Here is a 26,095-nt window from a genome sequence, read left to right on the forward strand (position 1 = left end):
TAGGTTTATAGCGACTCTTCCTCTTGGGCAGGTTAAATATTGTTAACATTTTTAACTACAACTGTGGAGCTTGTAGATTCTCCAACTTCTACAGCTTCGTTTCCCATTTCCAAAAACTGAAAAAGTAATGTGAAATAACTTCTTAAAACAATGTATTAAGAGGTGAAACTTAAGTCAAAAAGAACACATTCTCTCTAGATTAGAATGCTGGTATCACTGCTCCAAGTTTTTTTTAATAAACCCTGCAAAACATAAGCCTCTAAGATATTAGGAGTCATGTTTTATAAAAGTCACAGTGAGAGACAGTGACAAGCCTACCTGTAGCAAGAAGCACCAGCTCTTGGTCAGGACTCCAACTCATGACAGAGATACCAGTGGCCACACTCCCAACACATTCCAGCTGCATCAGCAGACAAAAGAGAGTTTTTGAAATACAGCCAAAGCCATGCCAACAACTTTTTGTAAAGAAATACATCATGGAAAGGCTCTAATTTGCAAAATGCTTAAATGTAATACTTAAGCATTAGCTCCAGTTTTTTTAAGCTTCTACAGAAAACACACAACTTGTGTGAGGATGCGCGAGAGTTCCTCCTCACTGGACTGCTCCACTTACCTGGCACGTGCTGAGATTGCAGAGTATGACATCTCCGGAGGCTGTGGCCACGCACACAGACTCCTGATCCAGCAAGTCCTGAACACCAACAATGCAGCCACTTCCATCGTCTGGAAGAAAGCCTTCAGCCACTAAAGAAATTTCATTTTTCACCTTTCACCAAAACGAATACATAAGTAAATTAGGCCAGTCTATTTGCAAGAACAACATTTTCAAAAAAAAAATTAATGCTTCTTTCCTAATATAAAAGCTTTCAATTTTTTTCTAGATTAAAATCCAAACTTTCATTTCAGAAATAGCGCAACACTACTATCTTTAATAAAAAAAAAAAAAATAGCTAATCAGACCTTTTTGCTAAGTAAGCACTAAACAAAAGCAAGAAGCATGGTCTCAAAAAAAAAAAAAAAAAAAAAAAAGCCCAATAAAACATGAAGTTAAAAACTATGGTTTTCTGGGGCACCTGGGTGGGTCAGTGGGTTAAAGTCTCTGCCTTCGGCTCAAGTCATGGTCTCAGGGTCCAGGATCGAGCCCCAAATCGGGCTCTCTGCTCAGCGGGGAGTCTACTTCCTCCTCTCTCTCTGCCTGCCTCTCTGACTACTTGTGATCTCTATCAAATAAATTTTTAAAATCTTTAAAAAAAACCAAAAAACTATGGTTTTCTACAATTTCTGTAGTATGGGATAAAAGAATTAAGGATGTAATCACCTAAAATACATTAGTAGCAAAATATATAATTAAAGGAAGATCTCAGAATCAACTCAAAGATTTTTAAAGTATGTCTATAGATATATACACACATGTACATATATATGCATATATGCATACATGTAAATGTAAGTATATACACACACATATATACATACACTACACACTCAGAATCCAGCAGTGAAGATTCTGATTTAGTTGGCACAGGATGGAGGGTGAAACACAATTTTAAAAATCTCTACAATTTTCATCAACCGGAGAAAGACAACTATCATGTGATCTCCCTGATATGAGAAAGTGGAGATGCAACATGGGGGGTTAAGAGGGTAGAAGAATGAATGAAACAAGATGGGACTGGGAGGGAGACAAACCATAAGTGACTCTTAATCTCACAGAACAAACTGAGGGTTGCTGGGGGGAGGGGGTTTGGGAGAGGAGGGTGGGGTTATGGACATTGGGGAGGGTATGTGCTATGGTGAGTTCTATGAAGTGTGTAAACCTAGGGATTCGCAGACCTGTACCCCTGGGGATAAAAATACATTATATGTTTATAAAAATAAAAAATAAAAAAATAAAAATAAATTCAAAAGAAGAACAGAACCTAAAAACAAGAACAGAACCTAAAGGCAAGCCAATGTTCAATACAATGTTTAATACAAAAAAAAAAAAAAAGACAAGCCAATGGTCAATACAAAACGAACAAATTTTTAGTACTTATTGTAATCAATTTCATTTACCTAGTGATGCTTTAACTATATACTTGTGCAATATTCTGAAGTCAAGTCAATATTTTTTTTTTTTTAAGATTTTATTTATTTATTTGACAGACAGAGATCACAAGTAGGCAGAGAGACAGGCAGAGAGAGGGGAAACAGGCTCCCCGCTGAGCAGAGAGCCCGATGCGGGGCTTGATCCCAGGACCCTGGGATCATGACCTGAGCCGAAGGCAGAGGCTTTAACCCACTGAGCCACCCAGGCGCCCCAAGTCAATATTTTTGATAAATAATACTCGGTAAGGTTAAATCAGTCAATATCCTACTACGAACATTTTCTTGATTTTTTCATTTTTGTTTTTGTTTTGGTATATACTGAAAAGAATCCTAAACATAATGGTCAGAGACTGGAATTCAAGAATGTATCAGGCATCTTCCAACTGTGTAAATTTGGCTATCACTTGCCATCTCTGAATCTCTCAATGTTGAGCAAGTACAAAACTTTGTTGTTACACATTCACACTTCTTCACAGGATTACTGTGATGGACTGCTATCATTTTGGAACTTTGTTTAAAATTGTATAAAGAGAATTGTATTAGTTTGGTGATCTGGAATCTTTGGTTTTGGCACAGGCACCTGTAATTGCTAATGGCAAACCATAGTAAAAATAAAATTTTTAAAAAGTTTTAAAATAATAAAGGAATAGAAAACAAAACAAAAAAGAAAACCTCTACAATTTTCATTTGCTCTCCCTGTTGAGATTCACTGTTACTTACATGATGGAAAAGTAAAAAGCAGGGCACCCAAACAAAATACAAACTCGGGATCTTGTCAACTTACATTTCAAACAGAAGCAGAGTTAAGGGTAGGTTACTATTTAAGTAATATCTAATATGACACCAATATAAAGCAAAGGGAATGTTCGTTTAGGAGAATATGAATTCAGTAAGATTTAAACTAAAGACTATCTAGGGGAAGGTTTGGAAAAAATTAAGTTGAGGGTCCTGCAAGCGTTAGCATTCTCCATCACTAACTTACTTCTCTTGTGACAGGGTCTACTTCTATCAGTCCAATGTCTGAGCCAATGAGCACCGTCCTCTGTTCAGTTCGGAGAGAGAAGCACTGAGGTTTCCCCGGAGCCTGAATATCCCTGAACTCCAGGGTCCGAAATAACTTTAGATTTCTCATGATGAAGCAATTCCTGAAAGAAAAGAACAAATAACTCTTGATGAAGGATTACTGAGAGAAAGGAAAAGCTTACTAGTGATAGATGACACTCAGAGAAGCAAAATGGTTTAGGGGCAGGGATGTGGTAGTGAGAATAGCCAAGGAAAAAAAGAAACAGACCTAATCTGAACCCACAAAGGGATGCGTGCTAGCAACCTCACCAACTCAGGGTGTTCATTTATGCTCTACAAACTGAGGCTCTGAAATCTCCTTTACGTTCCTACTTTATGGGAGAGGAAAGATCCTCAACTTCACAATTTTTCCTTCAAAAAGATTTAACATCAGTTATTTCTCAGCAAAGTTGAAAAGATCCAATAAATAGGAAAACATTTCATTTTTGCATGTAAAAATATCTTTATAACCTGATTTATAAATCATAATATATATGTATACATACATATATGTATCTATACTGTCAGTTAAAGAAAATCTAGAATAAAATGGCTTTAATATCACCAAATAAATTCATAAACTGGCTTTATATGTTCATTTAAAATATAATGCTGAGGGGCGCCTGGGTGGCTCAGTGGGTTAAAGCCTCTGCCTTTGGCTCAGGTCATGATCCCAGGGTCCTGGGATCGAGCCCTGCATCGGGCTCGCTCAGCTGGGAGCCTGCTCCCTTCTCTCTCTCTGCCTGCTTTTGATCTTTATCTGTCAAATGAATAAATAAGATCTTTTTAAAAAAGAAAATTAAATAAAAAATAATGCTGAAATTAAAGATAGAAATAAAAGTATTTATTATTCTCAGGGAGAAAATAAAGACACTATGAAATTATAGCCGTTTACTTCAAAATGACGACCAACATCTAAAGAGCCTGATGACTTGATAAAACTACTTCACATAATTCTGCTTTCCTCGCCTAGTTTTTGCCAGTATAATAGAAAAGGTGAAAAAGGATGATAAATAGGAAACCTACTTTGGTCTGGCCAAATCAGACTTGCTTTAATGCACAATGTTAGCTAAGAGGGAAAAAAAAAATTAATGTTAATACGCTGGGTATTTGCACTCAGATCCCTTTAAAGTTTATAATTATAAGTCCCTAACTTACGGTAGGAGTGGCAAATATATAGAACAGAATGGCCCTATTATTACCTTCATCCAAGGTGAATTCTCTCATCTTGCATTTCATACATATGACGGTGTAAGAATATAATGAGTTAATCCTTCTCCTAGCACTGCACATAATTTTAAGTGTAATATAAAATAAGTTACATCTAATGTACGTTAAGAGGGAGGCAAGATGATACATGGTGGGAGTAAAGAAGAAAATCAAGACCAACAATGGTTTTGTAAGCTTTGGTGACACTCACATTCAAGAACTTCTGGAAACTGTCTGAACTGTATTACACCATGCAGGTTTTTAATTTAGACCTAATTCTATGTAGAAAACTTGGGTTTTTAAAGAAATTTAAAATCACCTTTCATCTTTAAATATACACACGACCAGTGACACAGATCTGAAAGGATGGGTAGATTCACGATGAGAGACTGACTGCTGGTTAGACATGAATAAGCGAGTAACAAAAGAGCAAGAAAAGAGAACAGACAGGCAACTGGGATCCAATGTGTAGAGTCTCCTGTCTTCATGCTAGTTTATCTAATAATAACCATGCTATTACTGTTCCCATTATCAGATCATCAAAATGTCTTCATACCCCTTGCTGTGAACTTGGATTCCATTTACCAATAATCTGTGGAGCCCTGAGGTCCAAGGGCCCCATGGTAAGAATTTGGAGGATAAAGACAGAAGGAACTGAGGACTTTCTTTTTCCTGTTATCTTGCTGTACGTGTCACTGTCATCCCAGCAATGGGCCTTCATTCTTGAAGGGGTCTGTGGTCCCAGTTCCTAGTACTCCCAGGACGAAGCTCATCAACCTCACCCTCAATAGATACGAGCACTAACCAGGCAGTCTTTCTCCAGACACTGAAATCCAGAACACGGGACTCCTCCTCTGAATTCCACAGTCATCAACACCAGAAGTCTGAGTCCCAGACTTAATAGTGCCTCTCCTCCAAGATTAGGTCATGATAACTCCATCTTCCCTTGTTTCAAATCCCAAACCTTAAGCTAAGTGCTGTGGCTACTTCCATCAGTTTACCCCTGACACTACTTCACTGCTCCCTTTCTTTTATTTCTCTAAGAGCAACTTAACTAATTCTTCATATAAAATTCTGTTGAAATTTTGTGTGATTCCTACTTTCCTGATTGGACCCTGACTAACCGAAACAGCAAACAACTGGAGTTCTCAAGTCACAGAGCCCCCAAAATCACTAACAAAGGCAAGCTCATCATTCATTCCCCCCATCCCAACCCTTCTAAGTTCAAAAGGAACTTCTCTAACTTTTCACACCTACATCCTTATTCCCTTATCTTTTCAAGTCTAGGGAATTCGTATCCTCCACCCTCCCCCAGGACATTATTAGTACCCTTTCTTTTCATTCTGCAGTGCCCAACTCTCTCACCTTCCATTACTCTATTCCCAGCCCTTAATTGTGCCATAGATCTCTTCATAACACAGATCAAGTCTGTATCCTCTCTGAAATTTCTGGCAACTCCTCCACCCTGCTCCTCTGTTCTCTCAGCTCTTGGCCAATTATCATGCCCACGACTACAGGTACAGCTCACAGATATACTGATTAGATCTACATGTCTAGCCCCAACCCTTCCCAAAGTGAACAATAAACCCACATTCTCAACCTCCTATTATTATCTCAAGGGTGTCTCACCAGCACATCAAATACCACTTGGAAAACGAAGTACTGCGATTCTCTATTCATTTGAGTTTCTATTTGAGGACATGGCATTTCTTCTACTCTTCCTGCCCCCCAAGATGCAAACGGTCTTTCCCTTCTTTTTGCTCACATTTCATATTAAACTATTCATTTACTGGTTAGTTCCCTGGTTGTCAATATGCATTTTCAATCCTTTGCAACGTCTCATCGATCCTACGGCCCGGTTTGTAGGCCCCATGAAACATCTACGGAGCACTTGGTGAGTGCTAGGATCTGAAGACAAGTCACTGCCTACATGGAGGTCTCCTACACCCGAGAGAGGGCCATAGAGATGGAGAAGCAAAGCAGGCATCTCCACGAAAAAAAGTCGTAGACGCGAGCAGCAGCGCGGAACTCTCATCCAATCCACTAATAGCAGCCGCCCAGTACTGGTTCCGCGGTACTGGCCACTCCGGCAAAGAATTCAGAGGCTGGGTAAATGTGCAGCCAGGGGAGCAACACGTCGTCCCCTGCATGCAGCGCAGAGCCCCCGGAGGGAGCAGTTGGCATGTCTGCAGAAAGAGAACTTAAGGTTCAAGGGCAGAAGCAGTCACGCCGCACTCCACTCCGGGGCCTCCTCCAGCAGGCAGAGGCTGCACGTTCAAGGGTCCCCTTAGGACATTCCGAGCACACGCCCGATTCCGTGCCCTCCACCCCGAGGGAGTCGTTCGAACGCTCACCTGCGACGAGCTCCGAGGACCCGCAGACAGCGGTGCGTCCACCCTCGCCTCACCCGCCACGCAGAGCGGGCCTTCCAGAGCCCGCGCGAGGCTGCACACACGCCTCTCTCCGTCCGCGACTCTCCAGCTTTTAGGACACGCACGGGGCCACCCTGTAGCTCGACCACGGGGAGTAGTGGCCGAAGCTGGGCTGAGGGGCAGTCCGCGAGACCGTTCAGATCCCGGGAGCCAGGTGGAACACGCTCCCAGCGGCGCGGGAGTGACGTCACGAGGCGCAGGGGGCGTGGCCGGCCTTCTCCAGAGCCCCGGCAAGTTAAAGGTGGCCACTCCCCTCCTGTCCCTCCAGTCTCCCGCCAAGCCTATAGTATTCGATAACCGCAATGACGTCGGACTCCGAAACCCAGTGCTAAGAAGCTCCGGTGGCGGAGTCCACGGGACAAGGAGCAGCGCGCGTGCGCACTCCGCGGGCCGCGCGCCGGAAGTACGCCTTCCTCCCGGGCCTGCTCGGAGGAAGTGCTGGGGTACCATAGGGCGGGGTAGGGGCATCCGCGGTCGCCATGGCCACCGAGGCCGCGGCCGCGGAAGGTACTGTGCCGTCGCTCGTGGATCGTTACTTCACTCGCTGGTACAAAGCCGGTAAGTGGAGAATGATGTCGGCTTCTGCTCGGCCGCGTTGACCTGATGCTGTAGGGACAGCGATGACAGATCATGAGTCACGCGCGTTTTCCCGGCGCTTCCTCCACTTGTCAGAAGGAATTGGCTGCCTCTGTTCCCTTCTAGGCGGAGGCAATGGCAGTTGCAAAGCCTTGGAGGCCTGCCGTACAGCCGGGTGCACTCAGGGGCTGGCGTCGCAGTACGAGTATCTTGCGGGAAGATAGTCCTAAGACGAGGCACCACCCCCAGGAAGGTGGATTGCAATCGCCCTGAGTGCCTGCAAGGATTTGACGGGTTCAGTCCTCGAAACTGTGCTAGAGGCAGAGACGGAGAGGAGAACTGGGTTAGAATGGAGGCATTTAGAAAGAAGAATTTAACAGTATGGATAGAATCGTATACTTGTCACTTGGAAGTAGAAAACCGTGTTGTCCTGCTTTGTGTACCCAGTAAATATCAGTGGTGGGAGCATCGTTGAGGACCCTTCTCTAACCCCTACTTGCCCCCTCTCATTCAGGGGTAATAGGTGTACTTATCTTTTAAAATATTTTGGCACACAATGTTTTAGCCAAATTTAGGGTGACTAGCCGTCCGGGTTTGTTGAAAACTAAGGTATTTCCTAGAATCTGAGACTTTCAGAGCCAACATCAAGACAGTCCTGGGCCAACCGGAAGAGTTGGTCACTCTAAAATTGACCCACAAAACATATGCTGCTGTATTATATAAAGAATGCATTGCTAATGGCACTTTTTCTAATAGAAATAGTGAGTGTACTCATTTTTTTAAAGTGAGGATGAAGAAAGATAGAGCAAAGAATAAATAATCATCTAATATTGAATGACGGATTCCATCTGGGCCAGATCTCTTTAAATACCTTACAAAAAAGGAAGCCTTTATATATATATTTTTTATGTATATGTTTTTAAGTAATGAAAGAATACCAATGATTAGCGTGTGTTCAGTCTCCATAATTATCTCTACAAACCAAAGAAAATACCACACAGTCGCAGTAAATATTGACCCAACAACCAACAGACTCGTTCATTCATTCTAGATGTCAAAGGCAAACCCTGTGAGGACCACTGTATACTACAGCACTCCAACCGGTAAGCAAATTGGGAATTAAAAAAATTTTTTTTTAATTTTTGGTTTCATAGCCTGCTATTGTCTTGGATTAAACAAATACATACTAAATGACTATCTTCCATTGTGTTGAAATGGCATTTATTACAGGAGTTTGGCTGACAAAAGTGAGTCTTTCAGTGCAACAAACTTGATTACCCAAACATCCAAATGGAGAACCACACCGTCAGTCAGCCCCTAGCAGAAGTAACCATCCTGTGCCTAACCACGGAGAATTGCCAGGGATCACAGAAGGGAGTAGGGTAGAGGCACAGGTAGTATCCCAGACATACAGGGATGCCTTACTTCTCTCTCTTCTACCTCAGTTCTGTGTAAAGACTTCTAGTGCTCTTCCTTTTTCTGGGAAGGATATTCAGTCTCATTTTCTCTTTTATTATTGCATTCCCTTCTGCAGTTAAGCTCCAGCAGTAGCCAGAGGAAAATGCGGCAAAATGATAGTTTAACTAAACATTTAAATGTCAGTTCATGTATTCTCGTACCAGTAGGAGTCCTGTGTGGTATGCGGAAGAATTGTACCAATAACACAGCCTCACGTTTTTGATCCTTATAGAATATGTGTCATCACATTGGCAGAATCTCATCCAGTTCTTCAAAGTGGAAAGACAATTAAAAGCATCTCCTATCAAATCAGTACCAACTGTAGCCGACTTCAGAACAAGGTCTCTGGGAAATTTAAACGGGTATGTTCCCGTCTTTCTCTACTTAAACCTTCAGTGTCTTAGGAATGATAGATCTAGTCAGTCTTACAATCCAGTGACATATGCTCAGCATACTTCTCTGACAGTTTGATGTGCTGATTTTTTTAAAAAGATCTGTTTCTTTTAGAGAGAGACCACAAGCAGGAGGGGCAGAGGGAGAGAGAGAAAAATCTCAGGCAGACTCCATGCTAAGCGCAGAGCCTGATGGGGCTTGATCTCATCATGACCCTGAGATCACAACCTGAGCTGAAACCAAGAGTTGGACACTTAACTGACTGTGCCACTCAGGCACCTCTGATGTGATTTTAAGAATACTTTAACCCTGAGGGCCCCTGGGTGACTCAGTAGGTTAAGCATCTGCCTTCGGTTCAGGTCCTGATCCTGGGGTGCTAGGATTGAGTCCCATTTCAGGTTCCAAGCTCAGCAGAGAACCTGCTTCTCCCTCTCCCTGCTACTCATGTTCTCTCTCTCTCTCAAATAAATAAAATCTTAAAAAAAAGAAAAACCTAAAGAAATTCTTAGACCAAAAAATGAGGTATTTCAAGAGGTTCAGGATTTGCCATCTTTCCAGTTTTGTACCACCATTCCTATCATTCCCGGGGTGGAGGAAGAGGAAGGCGAGCTTTTGAAAGGACAACTTTGATACCAATATAACAAGATATTTTGTCTCTTCTATTAAACCAGTATCCTGAGTTCTATAAAATTTAGGTGACCAACTCTTCTTTACCATGTATTTTCAAATGTAAATTTAAAAAAAAATACATTCTCAGGTAGTGAAAAAAAAAATCCGTCTGAAAAAAATACAATATTTAATCCTTACCATTTTCCATTCTTTAATTGTTGCCAATTTGATACATACCTAGCCACACCCTGTACCTCCACATGGTGCTGCATAGTACAGGATATTATTGCTACGCTCTACAACCTTCAGCAGGATGGACACATTTTATTAGAGGATCACACCAAAGACAGTTCAGTAACATACTGAAGAATCCCCACATACTCACTGGATAAGAAGGTTTCAGTGGATGATGTAGGTCCTTCATTTTCTGACGTGATACTAAGAGTTTCTGCTAATTACCCTCGCTAATATAGGCGACCCTTGTTTATTCTCCCCTTTGTAGGTTTGAAATTCCCCTAATAATGTACCTTGAAATTAATTTTTCCTTGCTCGGGAAACACATGGACTTAGAAAAGCATGAGCCTTTCTTTTATTTATTTATTTATTTGACAGAGAGAGAAATCACAAGTAAGCAGAGAGGCAGGCAGAGAGAGAGGGAGAAGCAGGCTGCCCGCTGAACAGAGAGCCTGATGTGGGGCTCGATCCCAGGACGCTGAGATCATGACCTGAGCCGAAGGCAGAGGCTTAACACACTGAGCCACCCAGGCGCCCCAGCATGAGCCTTTCTTAAAAGGTAAAGTCTCTAGGAGTACCTGGGTGCCTCAGTAGGTTGAACATCCATCCCAGTCTTGCTTTTGGCTCAGGTCATAATCTCAGGGTTGTGAGACCAAGCCCTGCAATGGACTAGTGCTGAGCATGGAGCCTGCTTGAGATCCTCTCTCTCTCTCTCTCTCTCTCTCTCTCTCTCTCTCTCTTTCTGTCCTACCCACTCCCTTCCATTCCTCCCCACAAACCCAGCTTCTCTCTCTTTAAAAAAAAAAAAAGTCTACAAACTACAAGTACAACAGTGTTTGTGAAGTTCCTGTGATAAATCTTTCTCCAAAATAGTATCACTGTTGTTACTACTGAAAAATAGAGAGGAACCTGCATATGAAACTCACTACAGATAGCTTTTGATTCTCAGCACTGCCAATCATTTATTCTCCCAAGGGAGGTAGAAAAAAAAAGGGTCAAAACACTTCTGCTCTTTTAACGTAAACCCAGTGATACATACACCCTTTGGGACAAATCCCCAGCCCCTCCTCCCAAAAGTGAGGAGTTACACTGAACTATTGTGAAATGAAGTACCCATATGCAGACGACTGAAGCTACTGTGGTAGCATTTGTATGCTGTGTAATGTTTTGAGTACAGAGGACGCCTGGGTGGCTCAGTCGGTTGAGCATCTGACTCTTGGTTTCAGCTCAGGTCATGATCTCACGGTCTTGGGATCAGGCCCCATGTCTGGCTCTGCGAAGAGCTTGGAGTCTGCTTGTCCTTCTCCTTCCTCGCCTTCTGCTACTCTTCCCACCCCCACCCCACTCACAAGTTCTCTCTCTCTCAAATGAATAAATAAAAATGAATAAATAAAATCTTTTTTATAAAAGAGAGGAAAAAATAATATTTTGAGTGGTAAAGAGTTCATAGAGAATAGCATCGTGACCTCAAATACCCATGTTAACTATAGGAAAATTTCCGGGGAAAAAAGTGAGCAACAGACATGCATGAATCGGTTTCCCGTGGTATTTGTCAGAACCTCACCAAGTACATGGATATAAGGGAGTACATGAAACAGTCATGCCATAGCGTTCAAATAGAGGAGTGTTAAAATGTAGTATTTGCTTTTGGATTATAAGGATAATGGGTAAACTATTCTTGTTGGCTATTTAAAACTTCCTGTATTTTCCTAATTGTCCTCAAAGTGCCTTCTTTTTAATTAGAAAAATACCACTGCTTCAAAAAGTGTTAGTGATTGAACCTGATAAAGAAGTTCCTTTATCTAGTAAGTTCTAATATAAAAATATTATGAATCGTAATGAAAGTAAATTTGTATACTATTCTTTCATACTATCATGTTGAATCTCCTATTACTGCTTATTAATAGATTTTCCTACATTTCTGAAATCTTTATATCTGGCCATATGTAGCTTTCTCATTTAACGTTGATAAAATATATTCTTAATCTTTAATTAAACTACCTGTTATACATCTTAGTCTGCTCTTCCCCACTGAGCCTTTGATGGTACCTGGCCCATAGTAGGCACTTAACGTAAATGTTTGAATAAGTGGTTTTTCTGTACTTAAGTCATTTTTATTGAAAACACCAGTTCCAGGAACTGGTGTTCTCTTACCACACCAAGGCCTGCCTCTCAAAGGAAAGTGAATATATGCATCACTTAATTACTTCTTCCCTTTCATTATTAGGGGGCACAGTTTCTAACAGAGCTTGCACCTCTGTGTAAGATTTACTGCTCCGATGGAGAAGAATACACCGTTTCTAGGTGAGTTACTTCTTAATCACAATTTAGGAGAAACAAAGGGGTAGTATTTTTCTTAACAACTTTTTTTTTAATAGCTGTGTTAGAGGACGGTTGATGGAAGTGAATGAAAACATTCTCCATAAGCCATCTATTCTTCAAGAGAAGGTAAAGGAGGCAGAAGAGAGTATGACCCCATGCACGTACTCTTTATCTGACTTGACACTTTTGACAGTACTAAATATTCTACTTCCTCCCCAGCCATCCACCGAAGGCTACATTGCAGTTGTGTTGCCCAAATTTGAAGAAAGTAAAAGCATAACGGAAGGGTTACTGACACAGAAACAGTATGAAGAGGTTCTGGTGAAGCGCACGAATGCCCCGACAGCCACATCATGAGGACTGCCGCGGGGAACGAGTACCACGGCCCGCTTCCCCCGCCCTGCCTCCGTGATCCCTGCGCTAGAGAAGAACCAGCACAAGGGACGCCGGCGTCACGCCCGCCGTCCGCAAAGAGCCCGGATGGTCCCGCTTCACCTAGTTTCCCCTCTTCGTCTTGCATAACAAGACTTGGTTCCCATTTTATACTCGCCTCCCAGATCCTCCCTGCCCACATACCCACTCTGTTCTTTTGCTTTTCTAAAACTGGCAAGCAAAGGATGTTTTTGATTAAAAACAAAGCACTTTGAGGAAACTTTGGACAAGACAGAAAAGTTTTAAGTAGCAAAGTAAAAATAATTTACCCATCATCCTGTAATCCATTGGTAAATATTACATTTTGACGTGCTTCGGTTTGAATGTTACGGCACGGTTATCGTTTTTTGCCTCAATTTTCCCTTAGTTTGAAGTTTAAAAAAAAAAAAAGTCAGGTCTTTTTTTACCCAGTCTGCTTCCGAGTGACGCTACCAAAAAGGCCAGTGCCACTTCTGCTGCCCCAGCTCTTGTCCCCTTAAGTCGCAGGGGAGAGGCAGAGGATACTTGCCCGCTCCTTGTGCGGTTCAGATGGCCTTTCTCTCTGAAATGAAGTCCAGGGTAACACTGTGGCTTCTTAAATCAGGGAAACCAGAAAAGGCTTTGAAAACTACAAAGGGCTTTCCCAGCATGGAAGTATTCTGATGCGGTGTAAAGCTGCTAATTACAGCACATACAGTGTAGCCGCTCAGCCTCAACACTCTTGCTATGGGGCAGCCAGCCCAGAAGTTAAGGACAAGTCGCCATCATCCAAAGATATAGATGCCTTTGAATGGAACAAAAACTTTCACGTCATCTAAACTGAAAACGGAACTGATTTATAAGATTGTCTACTCATTTACACTGAATTTCAAATAAAAGGGCTTTTTTAAATTGTTATTTTTTTCGTAAAGGCTGCAACACGTGTACATTTAAATTTCTGTGTAAATAAAGCAGAAGATGTAATTTAATACAGAAGAAATAACTTTACCTGTACATTCCTTTGGTTCTCTATCCTCTTGTGCTGTTGAAGTTATAAGGCATTCCTTCCCTTCCCCACTTAAATAAGAGAATATTCTCATTTCAGGTATTTAAAAGTATTTTGTAAATAAAATCTAAAAGTTATTTGTGACTCAAAAAAACTTGTAACATGAATGCCAGTGTGACAGTCCCTTAAATACACCCACAAGACATAATACAGGCAGTAGCTCCACAGACACCTACACTGATGAGCTGTGAGCTGGAAACAAGCACAAACCAGCACATCCCCATTTTGTGTAGCGTAATGATTCCTGAAGACCTCAGAAAACCAAGATGTTAAAGATACTAAAAGAAATAGAAATACCACATTCTCCCATATTCCTACTGTGTGATTTTAAAGAATATTTTGGTTTCCAGGAATAAAAATCAGACGATAATTTTTTTTTTTAAAGACTTTATTTACAAAGACCGAAAGCAAGAGAGATCACAGAGGCAGAGGGAGAAACAGACTCACCACCAAGCAGAGAGCCCGATGTGAGGTGTGATCCCAGGACTCTGGGATCATGACCTGAGCCAAAGGCACACACTTAACCAACTGAGCCACCCAGGCGCCCATGCCTGGTAATTTTTATAAAAGAAGTATTTTGTAAAAGTCATTAGGCCGAGTGTATCCCATTTTCTCATGAAGGCTTACAGTAGTTTCAAGTTTCCTTCAATAAAATATTGACTAGTTAATTGGTAGTACTGTGGTTCTTCAGGATCTTGTGAATATTGATTTGATAGCAAATCATACCAATCCTCAGACAACCTTCTGTAACTGCTGCCATTTGGCAACTGACATGTTCTATCAGATTTTAAAACGAATTTCACAGTTTGGGGATACAAGCACTAGCAAGAGCTCACAACAAAGTTACACTATTTAAGGGCAAAACATACAAACCAGATTCTTCAATAAAACCCCCAGCCCAAAACAAAACAAACAAAAAAAAAAAAAAAAAACACCCAAGAAAACCTTTAAACCCTAAAATTAAAAAGATGAGAAATGTTTGTTTTATAACAAACATTCCCAAGGCACATATACAAAATGCACAATTATTCAGCATTATTTTAAACATCTTGGTTCCACTGTTGTCTCCTATCTTCCATTCTATCAGTCACTATAGAGAAGGTTGGGCTTAGGATTCCAGCTAACAATCAAGGCCAGCCAGCTACAGAAGAAGAAGTGAAAGCCATCTCCCAGTGAGTTCCTGGAGGAACGCCACCTGGAGTGAGCTCCACCACCCTGCTGAGATACGTGCAGCACAACAGAAAACGTGTGCTCTGAAATGCTTGTTAGAGAACAAACGTGTGCTTCTAGCACGGGGGATCTGTGACAGGACAGCAAAGAGGCCAGTCACAGTGGTGGACAGAGGAACTGAAGAAGAGCCCACAGATTTAAGGAAAGCCCTGTGTTCACCCAGACAACTATATATTTTCTGCTGAAAATCAGTCTAGATGATAAGCTTAAATAAGAGGAGAAAAGAGGAAATTAAGGTATTTATGCCAAAGGTGAGCACATATTCAAAATAGCTTCTTTGGATTAAACTGTCATTAAGACAGGATATTTGGTTTTTCAAAAACATCATTAATGGCAATGTCCCACTGAAAATTCACACTGCAATTAGGAATATAGCATCTATCAAGGCATTTATTAGTTGTCAAAAAGCATCACAATCAGTTTCATGATCAGAAAATAAAGCAAGATATTTCATAATTGTTTTCCTTATAAAACTGTTGAATTTTTTAAAATATAAAGGATCATTTGCTTTCTAAAAATACCAGCTTTGCCGCATGCTGTTCAAGAGATCTGACCCCAGAAGCTTCTCAAGTTTTACCATCCATGGAGTCCTTATTTGTAACTGAGACCCAGCTGTTATTTTCCATCTGAAGCTGGAAAGAGTTAAGACAATTAGTTTCTACTTTACTTTCAAAATAAGAATTATAATATTAAATAGTAACTATTTCGTTTGCATTTTTCTGGAAACTCGTTTTTAAAATGTGATTTTCAGACAGAAAAACTATCTTACCTTCTTTAGCAGTTTATAGCAGAGTGAGAGAAGTTGGACCAAAATAGCCATCATGGATCTTGTCTTTGTAATACACTTATCAACCTATAATGACAGAAAGCAAGCAAATCAAATTCTACAATGTGTACTTCAAAAGACTGTATCTTTGATTTTATTTTAAGCTGATAAGATTTCTTCATTGTAGAAAGTTAAATGGATCTCAGAAGGCATATGGATTAGGGCACATGAGCTGACTTGAGGCCCCTGAACACAAGTACAGGGCCTGCAGCCCAGGTCTCCCACCCACTTCACAGAACCCCAGGAAGAAGGGATGGAAAATCAGCCTGCTCTATTTTGAGCTGTTTAGGCATTTCTTAAAACACTCCAAATAGTGGTAGCAAACCCCCTACTCTGCAACTTCTGGCACTCTGCTTTGTGGGGACAAGCTAAATTCCCTAAGACAATGGGAGCCCCTACTCTAAGGAATCTGTGCCCTAGTCAGACAGGTGACAACATCAGGATTTAAGGATAGCTGCTCAATGTTGTGGAATAAATCATATCCAAAAAGCTGATTTATTTGGTGAACCTACTGCTCCCTGGGGTCAGTTACAATTACAGATGATAAGTGATCCTTGCAATCAAGGCATGAAAAAATGGAAGTAGACTGCCTATCTGTGGGTAATAAGACTCTGAAGAAAAATGGGCTAGAAGCAAACCTGAGAAGGGTGAAAGTTTAAGTTTCTCAAATGTTTCCCTGAATAACCCACTCTTTCTTTTACCTTTAGAAACACTTGATTTTGCAAGGGTGTCTTAGTTACTGTTTGGAGCTGGTGGCATAAAGGAATTAGCTTGTTTATTTCCAGGAGAAGCATAAGCTTGTCATCGTCTTTCAGCTGAAATATAATTTAGAAGTTACAACTCAAACACCATCTTTTAAACCTCAAATACCCTTATAACTTAATAATATAGCCCGCAAGTAGGTATTCATGACATCACCACCAAGACTAAGTAAGCAGGTAGACTAGCATAATACCTGTTTTGAGAAAACTTGTACACTTGAAGCAAGCTTTAAGCCCTCTTCAGCAAAAACCTAGTGGGAAAGAAAAGTATCACTACTTAGATGTAGGTCTTACAGATAGTTCATAAGAAATATACTCATGGCTAATTGTTATAATGAATTTTAAAAGTAAAACTTAAACATAAAAGGTTTGACATGGAACTCCTGAAGCTTTTCTTCTACCCAGGAAACACAAATGCTGAATTGTATTCAGAAGATTTCTCAGGCCTGATGCAGAATCAGTCCCTAGTGAGGCTCCTCCGACACCTGAAAACCTCCAGTTAAACTCTGGAAGGTCATATAGACCAATGATACTTAACTACACAAATTAACCATACAAATTATGTCTTGGCTTCTGGGAGGATCTGGAGCTCATCTTATAATACTCCAGCTATAAAGGATGATGAATTGTAGAACATGAGGTCCAAAGGGTTAGGACTTTCCTACTTCCACTCAAATTTGTCACCCACATGCATCCCTTAACCAGCCATCTGAGAGGACCAATTTAGATCGGTTCTTGAGTATTCACCATGCATTTTACAATTTAGTGAGGAGAACAGGATGATGGCAAAGAACAGTGAAAAATAAGGTTGGACAGATAAGACAGGAATATTTAGGATGATTATTTTTAAATGGTAACAGAATGTTTCAGAGTAAGAGACACCAGGGGAATAAAGGGTAGGAGTCTTAACTTTAGATGGCAGCGATAAAAAAGTAGAGAGTGGCAAGTGTAAGGGTGGTTTGTGGAGAAAACTAAAGCGCCTTGGTAATGAATCAGATAAAGAACATGAAGGAGGGGCGCCTGGGTGGCTCAGTGGTTTGGGCTGCTGCCTTTGGCTCGGGTCATGATCTCAGGGTCCTGGGATCGAGCCCCACATCGGGCTCCCTGCTCCGCAGGAAGCCTGCTTCCCTCTCTCTCTCTCTCTGCCTGCCTCTCTGCCTACTTGTGATCTCCGTCTTTCAAATAAATAAATAAAATCTTTAAAAAAAAAAAAAAAAAAAAAGAAGGAGGAGGCAGTGCTTTGAGCGTTAACCTTAACACTCTATCCAACAGCCTTAACACTTTGCTATCATTGGATGAACTGATCTCCAGGTCAAATAATCCTTTGTTCCCTTCCTTATCCTTTAAAAGGGAGATCAGTGAGTTTTACAGATAGATTCTAACCAAACAGAATGACTCACTTACCCATAAGTTCCTCAGCATCTCACATTACCACTTTCTGTTGACATCTCTCCCATTCTGGCCCACAGACCCTGCGGGGGCAAGATCCTTGTCTATCTCCTGGACTCTCCTGGTCTTACAACCATCCAAAAGCTGAGGGCTCCCCAGTCTCCCCATTCGTGAACCATCCTGACACCGGCCTTTTACATACTACTTGAGCAAAACAAAACGCTTGATTTCCACCCACTAAATCTGGTGTTCTCCCTCCGTGTTCCCTAGTGCAGTAAATGGCACAATCATCACCCTGCTGGTCACGCCAAAAACCTTTGAAAACTGTCCTGCCACCACTCCTCCAACCCGTCAATGGGCTCTCCCTCATACCTGAGGGAAAAAGTCAAAGTTGTTCCCATGGCTACAGAGATGTCATACCTTACCACTTTCCTCCTGGCTCTTTCCATTCCAGTAAGAGAATTTGCCTCCTTTTCTTCAGACCCCTCCAGCCTACCCCAACATCTCAGGGCCTCGGCACTTGCTCTGTTTACCTAAAATATTCTACCCCCAGACATCCAACTCACTCTCTCATTCATTAATGTTTCTAGTCAAATTTGACCCCCTTCAAGTGGTCTTTTCTTGCCACCCTTCTATCACCTCTCTCTTTATCTTTCTTGATTTTATCTCTAAATGCTTATATATGGCTATTACCTACTTAACTTTCTCCTGCCTACCTCCTCCCACTAGAATGTAAGCTCCAGGCCAGCACTGGCTTTGTTCTGTTCTCTTTTCTCCACGGAGATCTTCCCTCAGGATCTGACACAGGGTGGAAGCTCAATAAATACTTGGTGAGCGCTTCATGTTCATCATAGACTATTCAGCAGACACTGGTTTAATGAATAAACTCCCACAGGAGGAAGGTGACTAGTGGATCTTTGCAGTGCAATACCCCCTGTGGTGTGGTATGACTTCAAATGGATATGAGCCAAACGGAACACAGTGAATCCAGAATTTATTCCATCTGTTTCAAAGGGAATTGCTCATTTATAGTTGACTTTATAAAAAAAAATATATTTTCTATTAAGTCTTCTGACTCTGATGATAATCATCCACCTAAGGTAAAATCCCTTTACTGAAGAGGCTCTGGTAGCAGCGCATGGGAATGCCAAAGGAAACTATTAAAGGTGAGAAAGTGATAGAAATGACACATTTCTAATAGGAGAATGCCCATGGTTCTAGAAAAGCAAACAAAATAACATGAGAATTAGAGAAAGTAATCTTGCAACCCACTCGCCAATCAAAAGCCTCTAACTGAGGGAGAAGAATTCAAGATGGGCCTACGTGGAGTTCCATTAGATACGCTGGGGCATGGGGTGGGGATGAGTGTGTCTGCCTCTCCCTGAATGCCTTATATCAGCAGGAATATGGAAGGGAAGAAGGAAACTGTGCCAAGTACCCTCTAACTGCCTCAAGCCTATGACAGATCCTTTTCCATGTGCTGTCCTCATTTGCTCAATATCATTCATCCAATCCAATAATGAAGAGGCCAAAAAGCCTTCCTGGAATTCAGGAAAGTATCCAGGATACTGCATCTGCTGACAGGATATTTCCACCTACTTGGAAAACCTGTAACTTACTGCACCTATTGACTGTCAACAAAGTCCATTCTGTTTTATCCTTATAATATTTGAATTTTACACAAGATATCCCAAAAAAAACTTCATGAAATGCTACTGCAAGCCCTCTGCTTTTTCACTTTTCTCTATACATGTGTGTGCAGAGGTAAGCATACAAACATGATATGGTAAATCATTTAGAAAATCTGTTATTACCCACTTTACATCCAGAATTAAATTAATAGCATAAAATGGAAATAAAACATACCTCTAGTTGATGAATTAAATCCTGGGAAGTTTTCAGTGGCCCTTCTCCTCTGAAATAAAATGAATTATTAAGGAGGTCTAAGAAAAAGTTACTGTCTGATAACTGCTTTCATAACATAAAAGTTCAAGAGTATTTTGTGTATTAATAGATCCCAAGTTTTGAAGAGTAATATTGAATAGACTAATAATATTGTGACTTTATTCTTTTTTTTTTCAAAGACTTTATTTATTTGACAGACAGAGACCACAAGTAGGCAGAGAGACAAGCAGAGAAAGAGGGGGAAGCAGACTCCCCACTAAACAGAAAGCCCGATGCGGGGCTCAATCCTAGGACCCCAGATCATGACCAGAGCTGAAGGCAGAGGCTTAAACCACTGAGCCACCCAGGTGACCCTATGACTTTATTACTTCTTAGGGCACTTTAATTTTTTCAGGGAACATAATATAAGTTGATTTTATAATGTAAATAAATTTAAAATTGGCAATATTTAAGTCTTATTTTTCCTTTTTAACTTTCTCATTTTGCTTCACAAATTAAATACATGAGATCTGACAATATGTCTTAAACAAAAGGTCTTTGTTACATAATGTTGAGAGAATCAGACCAAAGCTCAAAAAATTCTCATTTTTAATTCTAAAACTTTGACAAGGCTTATCATTTAAGTTTCAGCACAGAGTCTATTAAATAGTCATAATATTTGTGCTACCACTCTCATCAGAAGATTAGGGAACATCAGATTGAAAACTACCAAGAACCATGACCCCTACAAACAAAAAGCAAACCACAGCAAAAAGAACAGCAGAATGCATTAAGAAGAGCATTAAACGACGCGTGAATCAGAAGAAATCTAGTAACAACCAATTCTGCCCTCAACATCTGTGACACGTACAAATTTTCTGTTCTTTGATAAACCCCTGTAATCATCAAATGAAATTACGGAACAGAAGCCACTTAAAGATCTATAAGGCTCTAGTAAGTCTGAAATTGTTTTAAGCTATAAGGCACTAGTCTTAAATATGTAAATTATTAAGAAATTGGGATGCCTGGCAGGCTCAGTTGGTAGAGCACGTAACTCTTGATCTCGGGTCGTAAGTTTGAGCCCCTTACTGGGTGTAGAGAGTACTTAAAAGTAAAACCTTTAAAATTATCAAGAAATATGAATTATCACCTACAAATTACTAAGAAATTATATACATTGTTAAGACAACCTTAAACAACAGCCTGAGGAAAAGCTATAAAATTGCCCAGGAAAACTGTAAAACTGGATGTTGTGAAGGCTAACAGGTGGGTCTCAGAAACAAGAGGTGCCCAGGTCATGATCTCAAGGGTCATGGGATTAAGCCCCACATTGGGCTCCCCACTGAACAGGGAATCTGCTTGAGATTCTTTCCTTCTGCCCCTCCCCCTGCTCACACACATTCTCTCTCTCTCAAATAAAATATTTTAAAAAATATTTTAAAAAAGATGGGGCACCTGGGTGGCTCAGTGGGTTGAGCCACTGCCTTTGGCTCAGGTCATGATCCCGGAGTCCTGGGATGGAGCCCCACATCAGGCTCTCTGCTCAGCGGGGGGCCTGCTTCCCTCTCTCTCTCTCTGTCTGCCTCTCTGTCTATTTGTGATCTCTATCTGTCAAATAAATAAATAAAATCTTAAAAAATATTTTAAAAAAGAAACAAGGAACTGGCGAGGCTGGCAAATCCCAAGTATTAAGGGAAAACAGAAAAAAATGTAAGGGAAAAACAAAGGCTGACAGTGTGGGTAGAAAACAAAGCCAGCCTGAGATTTTACCACAGATCTACCACCCACATGTGTCAAAACGGCACAAAGTGTTACCCATTCCAGAAAATCCATTCTTTTCCGTGAACTGAGCATTTCTGTCTAATAACTATGTCTGGTAATAAGTCCCTTTCCACAGAGCTTTAGTTATTCCTACCCCTCACAATTCAGCCTCTCTTGCTTCCTAGTCTCTATGGGATGCATGTCATCCCTTACCAGAATCCACTATCCTGACCCTCAAACAAAAAATGCTGACCATATCACCCTGGAATATTCTGAAACAAGAAACAAGAAATAAAAGAAGCAGCTAAAAACTTAAACAGAAAATTCTACTAATGAATCCTCTGTTCAGGAAGATTTTATATACTGAATTACATTTATTTAGTGATAATGATATTCCTCCAGTTTTCATCAGTCAAAACAAATTTTTGGTTTTAAAGATCTGACTTTTATCACTGGGCGATAACTAGCATGATGGCAGCCAAAGGTCAAGATCTGTTATTTCAGCTAACCTGTGAGCATTTGGTGTAAGTAAACGAAGGAGTTCCATTTCACTTTCTTCTGCAAATGTCACTCATCAGATTTTAAAAAGACAGGAACTAAGAAAAAAGGTGTTAGCAAGACTCAATCCCAGGAGAAGCTTGCGGAGAAAAACAATTAAGCACAAAGGAAGGAAACCACCGAAGAGGAAAGGTCACCGATGCTGGAAAGTATGGTCAAGTATTAACAGATGACTGCTGAACAGAGGCCAAATCATTCAGCTCCTACCACTTGTCCTGCGCTCTCCAGGAGAATTCTGTATCTTGAAAAGGCAGAGTGCCTCGAGAGGGAAATGCATCTCCTCCCTCACTCCTACCCTTCCTTCTGGGCCCAGACATCTTCACCAGCAACTTCCCTCACTTCTCTCAGCTCTCCCTCTTGTTCCTTCCCAGAGAAGAGTGTGGACATTTATTTAGCTTTTCAGTCTTTCTGGTGACTTTGCGAAAATAAATTGGATGTGGTAGGCCTTTCCTTTTTCTTTCTTCTCTTGGAAGTAAAGCTGCCTTTAAGGAGGCACCTCCTCTGTCAGGTATTTTAAGAGACGCATTCTGTCCCTGTAGAGGAAGATTTCTGAATTCTGGAGATCACTTTTAAAAACCTACTTGCTAGTGGATATAAACTACATTATCCAATAATAGCTTTATCACTAGAAACATTACAGTGCCTATTCTTTTGCTTATTTTTTCATTTTCTTCAGAACTTGGGTAGGGAAAAGGGTGCTATTTATTGAACCCCAATGCCCACAGAGTTGTGGAGGTCCTATCTGTTGGGTCCCCAATGTTGGGTCCCCCAATAATGGGTCCATGGTCAAAGGAGCAAGACTGATACAAAGCAAAGGTCAAGCAAAGTTTTATTTCCACCAAGCACCAAGAATCAAACGAACCGTTCGGGCCACGCCTCTTACAGAGAGGGCAACCCCTCCCTGCCTCACAGACTAACTTTCATAGAGCAAAGACCATGTGGTTGAGCCTGGCCACACACAGGTGGCCAATGAGATTGCAACACACAGAGAAAGCTGCACAGTCATGCTAAGTCATACACGGGTGGCCAACTGAGTTACAATTCACCCCATAGTAGCTATTTGAACTAGCCTATCACCTTGGTCAGAATTGGCGCCCAAAAGGTGGGGCCCACACTCCTTGGTAGCTAGGGAGACAGTATGCTCCATCTACTGATTGGATGTCTCCACCTGACCCAACTCATCCCTGCATTCGGGCCGTTATCTCCACCTGACCTGACCCACCCTTATATTTGGGTTTTGTTCCCTGGGACTTGTTTCCCCGGACTTGCTTTTAAGTAAGTTCCCCTGGGAGGGGGGGTAGGGTCAATTTTAAGTTTTACTGCATAAACAACAAAATGGCTGCTCTGGCTAAATAGGCCCTTACACTATCTAGTTCAACTGAGCTTAAGACTCCAGATGAGGGGCGCCTGGATGGTTCGGTTGGTTGGGTGACTGACTCCTGGCTTCAGCTCAGGTCATAAGATCGAGCACCACCGCAGGCAGGCTCTGCTCTCAGAGGGGAATTTGCAGCAGACTCGCTCTCACTCTGCCCCTCCCCCTGTTAACAAGGGCATGTTCTCTCTCTCTCTCTCTTTCTCTAAAACTAAAGAAATAAGTCTTTAAAAAACAAATGAGGGGCGCCTGGGTGGCTAAGTGGGTTAAGCCTCTGCCTTCGGCTAGGGTGGTGATTAAGTCCCCAACAGGCTCTTTGCTCAGCGGGGAGCCTGCTTCTTCCTCTCTCTCTCTCTGCCTACTTGTGATCTCTCTCTGTCAAATAAATAAATAAAATCTTTTTTTTAAAATGAAAGAAAAAAAGACTCCACATGAAACAGATTACATTGCAAAATACTGAAATAACTTATAGGTGTGAACCACTGCTGAGAATATTTTCAAAATCAAAAGGTGTAGGAGTAGAGCCATAGCATTAGAGATATCAAGTATTTTCCAGGTTTCCAATAATAAAAAAGACAAATTTCAGAAAATTAGTGAAAAGTCTGAAGTTATTCCTTGAAAAAATTCTAGAACAGATTATTGAGCAGATAACTGATAAATGTTTAGCAACATGGAATTACTATGCCTTAAATATACATTTTAATAGAAGATTGTAGAATGTGATCAACATGGACCTCGATGAGGCATTTGGTAAGAATCTTATAATGTGGTCAAGACAGAGAACATAGGTTGTATAGTTTACTACTAAGTTACTAAGTTTACTAAGTTAGGAAAATTCTCTGCTATATAATGAATACTGATTCATGGAGATCTGGCACCTTGTTAAAGCTGTAGTCCTCATGGTTCTATTCTTTGATCTGTATTATCTAATCAATTATTATCTAATAATTATCTAATTATCTTATATAATATTATCTAATAATGTATTATCTAATCAATCTGTATTATCTAATCAATTATAAATCACTTGCATAAAGGGTTAAAAGGCATGTTATTCTAAACTTACTGATGCTGGCTGGAAGAGAGAATGATACACAGAATGACAAAAATCAGAATGCAAAATTATTTCAAAATTAGGAAAAGAACAGGACACAACCTGGTTATTTTCTAAATCTAAATCTTATTTATATAAATGTCTTCTTGTTGCATTCACTTAATTATCATAAGAACTTAGTCTTTTTTACAGACTATTTGAAATTGACTCTAACCTATTAACGATTAAAATGAGTTTTCCCGGGGCACCTGGGTGGCTCAGTGGATTGAGCCGCTGCCTTTGGCTCGGGTCATGGTCTCAGGGTCCTGGGATCAAGCCCCGCATCGGGCTCTCTGCTCAGCAGGGAGCCTGCTTCCCTCTCTTTCTCTGCCTGCCTCTCTGCCTACTTGTGATCTCTGTCTGTCAAATAAATAAATAAAATCTTAAAAAAATAAAATAAAATAAAATGAGCCTTCCCTTGCATTGACTATTATGAAACTGATTTAAAAGAATCAAAGTGTAACTATATTTACCTGGTAAATAAATACACAGAATAGGCCATACTGGACATGGTTCGCCCATTTTGAACAATCTCATTTTCCTGATCCCCCCATTTCTTGATCTCACAGTTGGCATCAGAGGTAAGCAAACCCAGCTTAAGTCCAAGCTTTGCTATCTTGGCTTGCTCCTGTAAAACACACATTTTAATCACCACAATATTGTCATTATTGATGTAAAAGAAGATTAGAAGTAAGACTGTTAAAGGAAAAAGGTCTTACCTCTGAGTCAGGCTTGTCTGGTTTTAATGATTTCAGGTTTGCGTTATTCTTCTATGACAATGAAAAGATTAAGACATCTTAAAAAGCATTACGGTTAATTGTGAGGAAATACAATAGTGATAGAAAATGAAGCAAATTGCCTGTAATAAAATTTTAATTTAAACATTTTCAGAACATACTTAAACTATGTTAAATTAAGTTGAAACAACCAACTATTTTCAAATACTCTTCTAGCATGTAAGTTGAGCTTTGAACAGGTTAAGTAGTTAGAACCCAGAACCAGGGAAAGCAGATCATGTACCAGAAGGACTTAAAGACTTCTGCAGTCTTCTCAGAGTCCAGTTATTACACCTGCAAACATTCCTGGTCCCTCTATTGAGTTATTTTTATGAAATGTCATAAAATTAGCCACTACATGTAGTTTTCCACATGTTCCTACTGTTAAGACTCTGGAGCTCAATTCCTTTAACCAATTTCCCCGTTGAGGGCTAAATTTCAGCACTCTAGTGTCACTGACATCCCCGTTCCTGATCCTCTACCCCAGGCTGGATAGGAAATTATACTTAGAATATAGCACTTCATATGTGAGTCAACATATTTGATGGGCCCCTATTTCTGAAAGAGCAAGTTTGTTTGCGTGTAAGCTATATAGAACACAGAATA

At 40.7% G+C, this 26,095-nt stretch overlaps 3 protein-coding genes across 7 annotated transcripts in view; 1 reads left to right on the forward strand and 2 right to left on the reverse strand.

Moving 5' to 3' along the window:
* Positions 1-7,149, reverse strand: part of ELP1 (elongator acetyltransferase complex subunit 1) — a 59,345-nt gene extending 52,196 nt beyond the window's left edge. For 2 of the 4 annotated variants that reach the window (XM_082696854.1, XM_082696852.1), the window contains exons 1-4: positions 4,177-4,219; positions 3,071-3,233; positions 614-766; positions 319-400 (exon numbers count right to left, since the gene is read on the reverse strand). In XM_082696854.1, coding sequence (XP_082552980.1) covers positions 319-400; positions 614-766; positions 3,071-3,220 — 385 coding nt within the window. In that variant the 5' untranslated portion in view covers positions 3,221-3,233; positions 4,177-4,219. Of the gene's footprint in view, positions 1-318; positions 401-613; positions 767-3,070; positions 3,234-4,176; positions 4,220-6,713 lie in introns of those variants that run through there. The other 2 variants (XM_082696851.1, XM_082696853.1) reach the window with 2 other exon arrangements.
* A 66-nt stretch (positions 7,150-7,215) lies between these two features.
* ABITRAM (actin binding transcription modulator) lies at positions 7,216-13,933 on the forward strand. The gene is made up of 6 exons (XM_082696884.1): positions 7,216-7,349; positions 8,419-8,470; positions 9,058-9,187; positions 12,289-12,365; positions 12,440-12,509; positions 12,603-13,933. Exons 1-6 carry the CDS (start codon positions 7,271-7,273, stop codon positions 12,738-12,740), a joined length of 546 nt encoding a protein of 181 aa, XP_082553010.1. The 5' UTR covers positions 7,216-7,270; the 3' UTR covers positions 12,741-13,933.
* Positions 13,934-15,439: 1,506 nt separating this feature from the next.
* The window catches only part of CTNNAL1 (catenin alpha like 1), a 59,759-nt gene continuing 49,103 nt past the window's right edge, over positions 15,440-26,095 (reverse strand). The window contains exons 13-19 of one of the 2 annotated variants that reach the window (XM_082696874.1): positions 25,433-25,483; positions 25,187-25,341; positions 19,912-19,960; positions 16,851-16,907; positions 16,597-16,710; positions 15,839-15,922; positions 15,440-15,701 (exon numbers count right to left, since the gene is read on the reverse strand). In XM_082696874.1, the coding sequence (XP_082553000.1) occupies positions 15,636-15,701; positions 15,839-15,922; positions 16,597-16,710; positions 16,851-16,907; positions 19,912-19,960; positions 25,187-25,341; positions 25,433-25,483 (576 nt within the window). In that variant the 3' untranslated portion in view covers positions 15,440-15,635. The remainder of the gene's footprint in view (positions 15,702-15,838; positions 15,923-16,596; positions 16,711-16,850; positions 16,908-19,911; positions 19,961-25,186; positions 25,342-25,432; positions 25,484-26,095) is intronic. The other variant, XM_082696875.1, reaches the window with a different exon arrangement.

This window comes from Mustela nivalis (genome assembly GCF_964662115.1).
Source record: "Mustela nivalis genome assembly, chromosome: 13".
Classification (NCBI taxonomy): Eukaryota; Metazoa; Chordata; class Mammalia; order Carnivora; family Mustelidae; genus Mustela; species Mustela nivalis.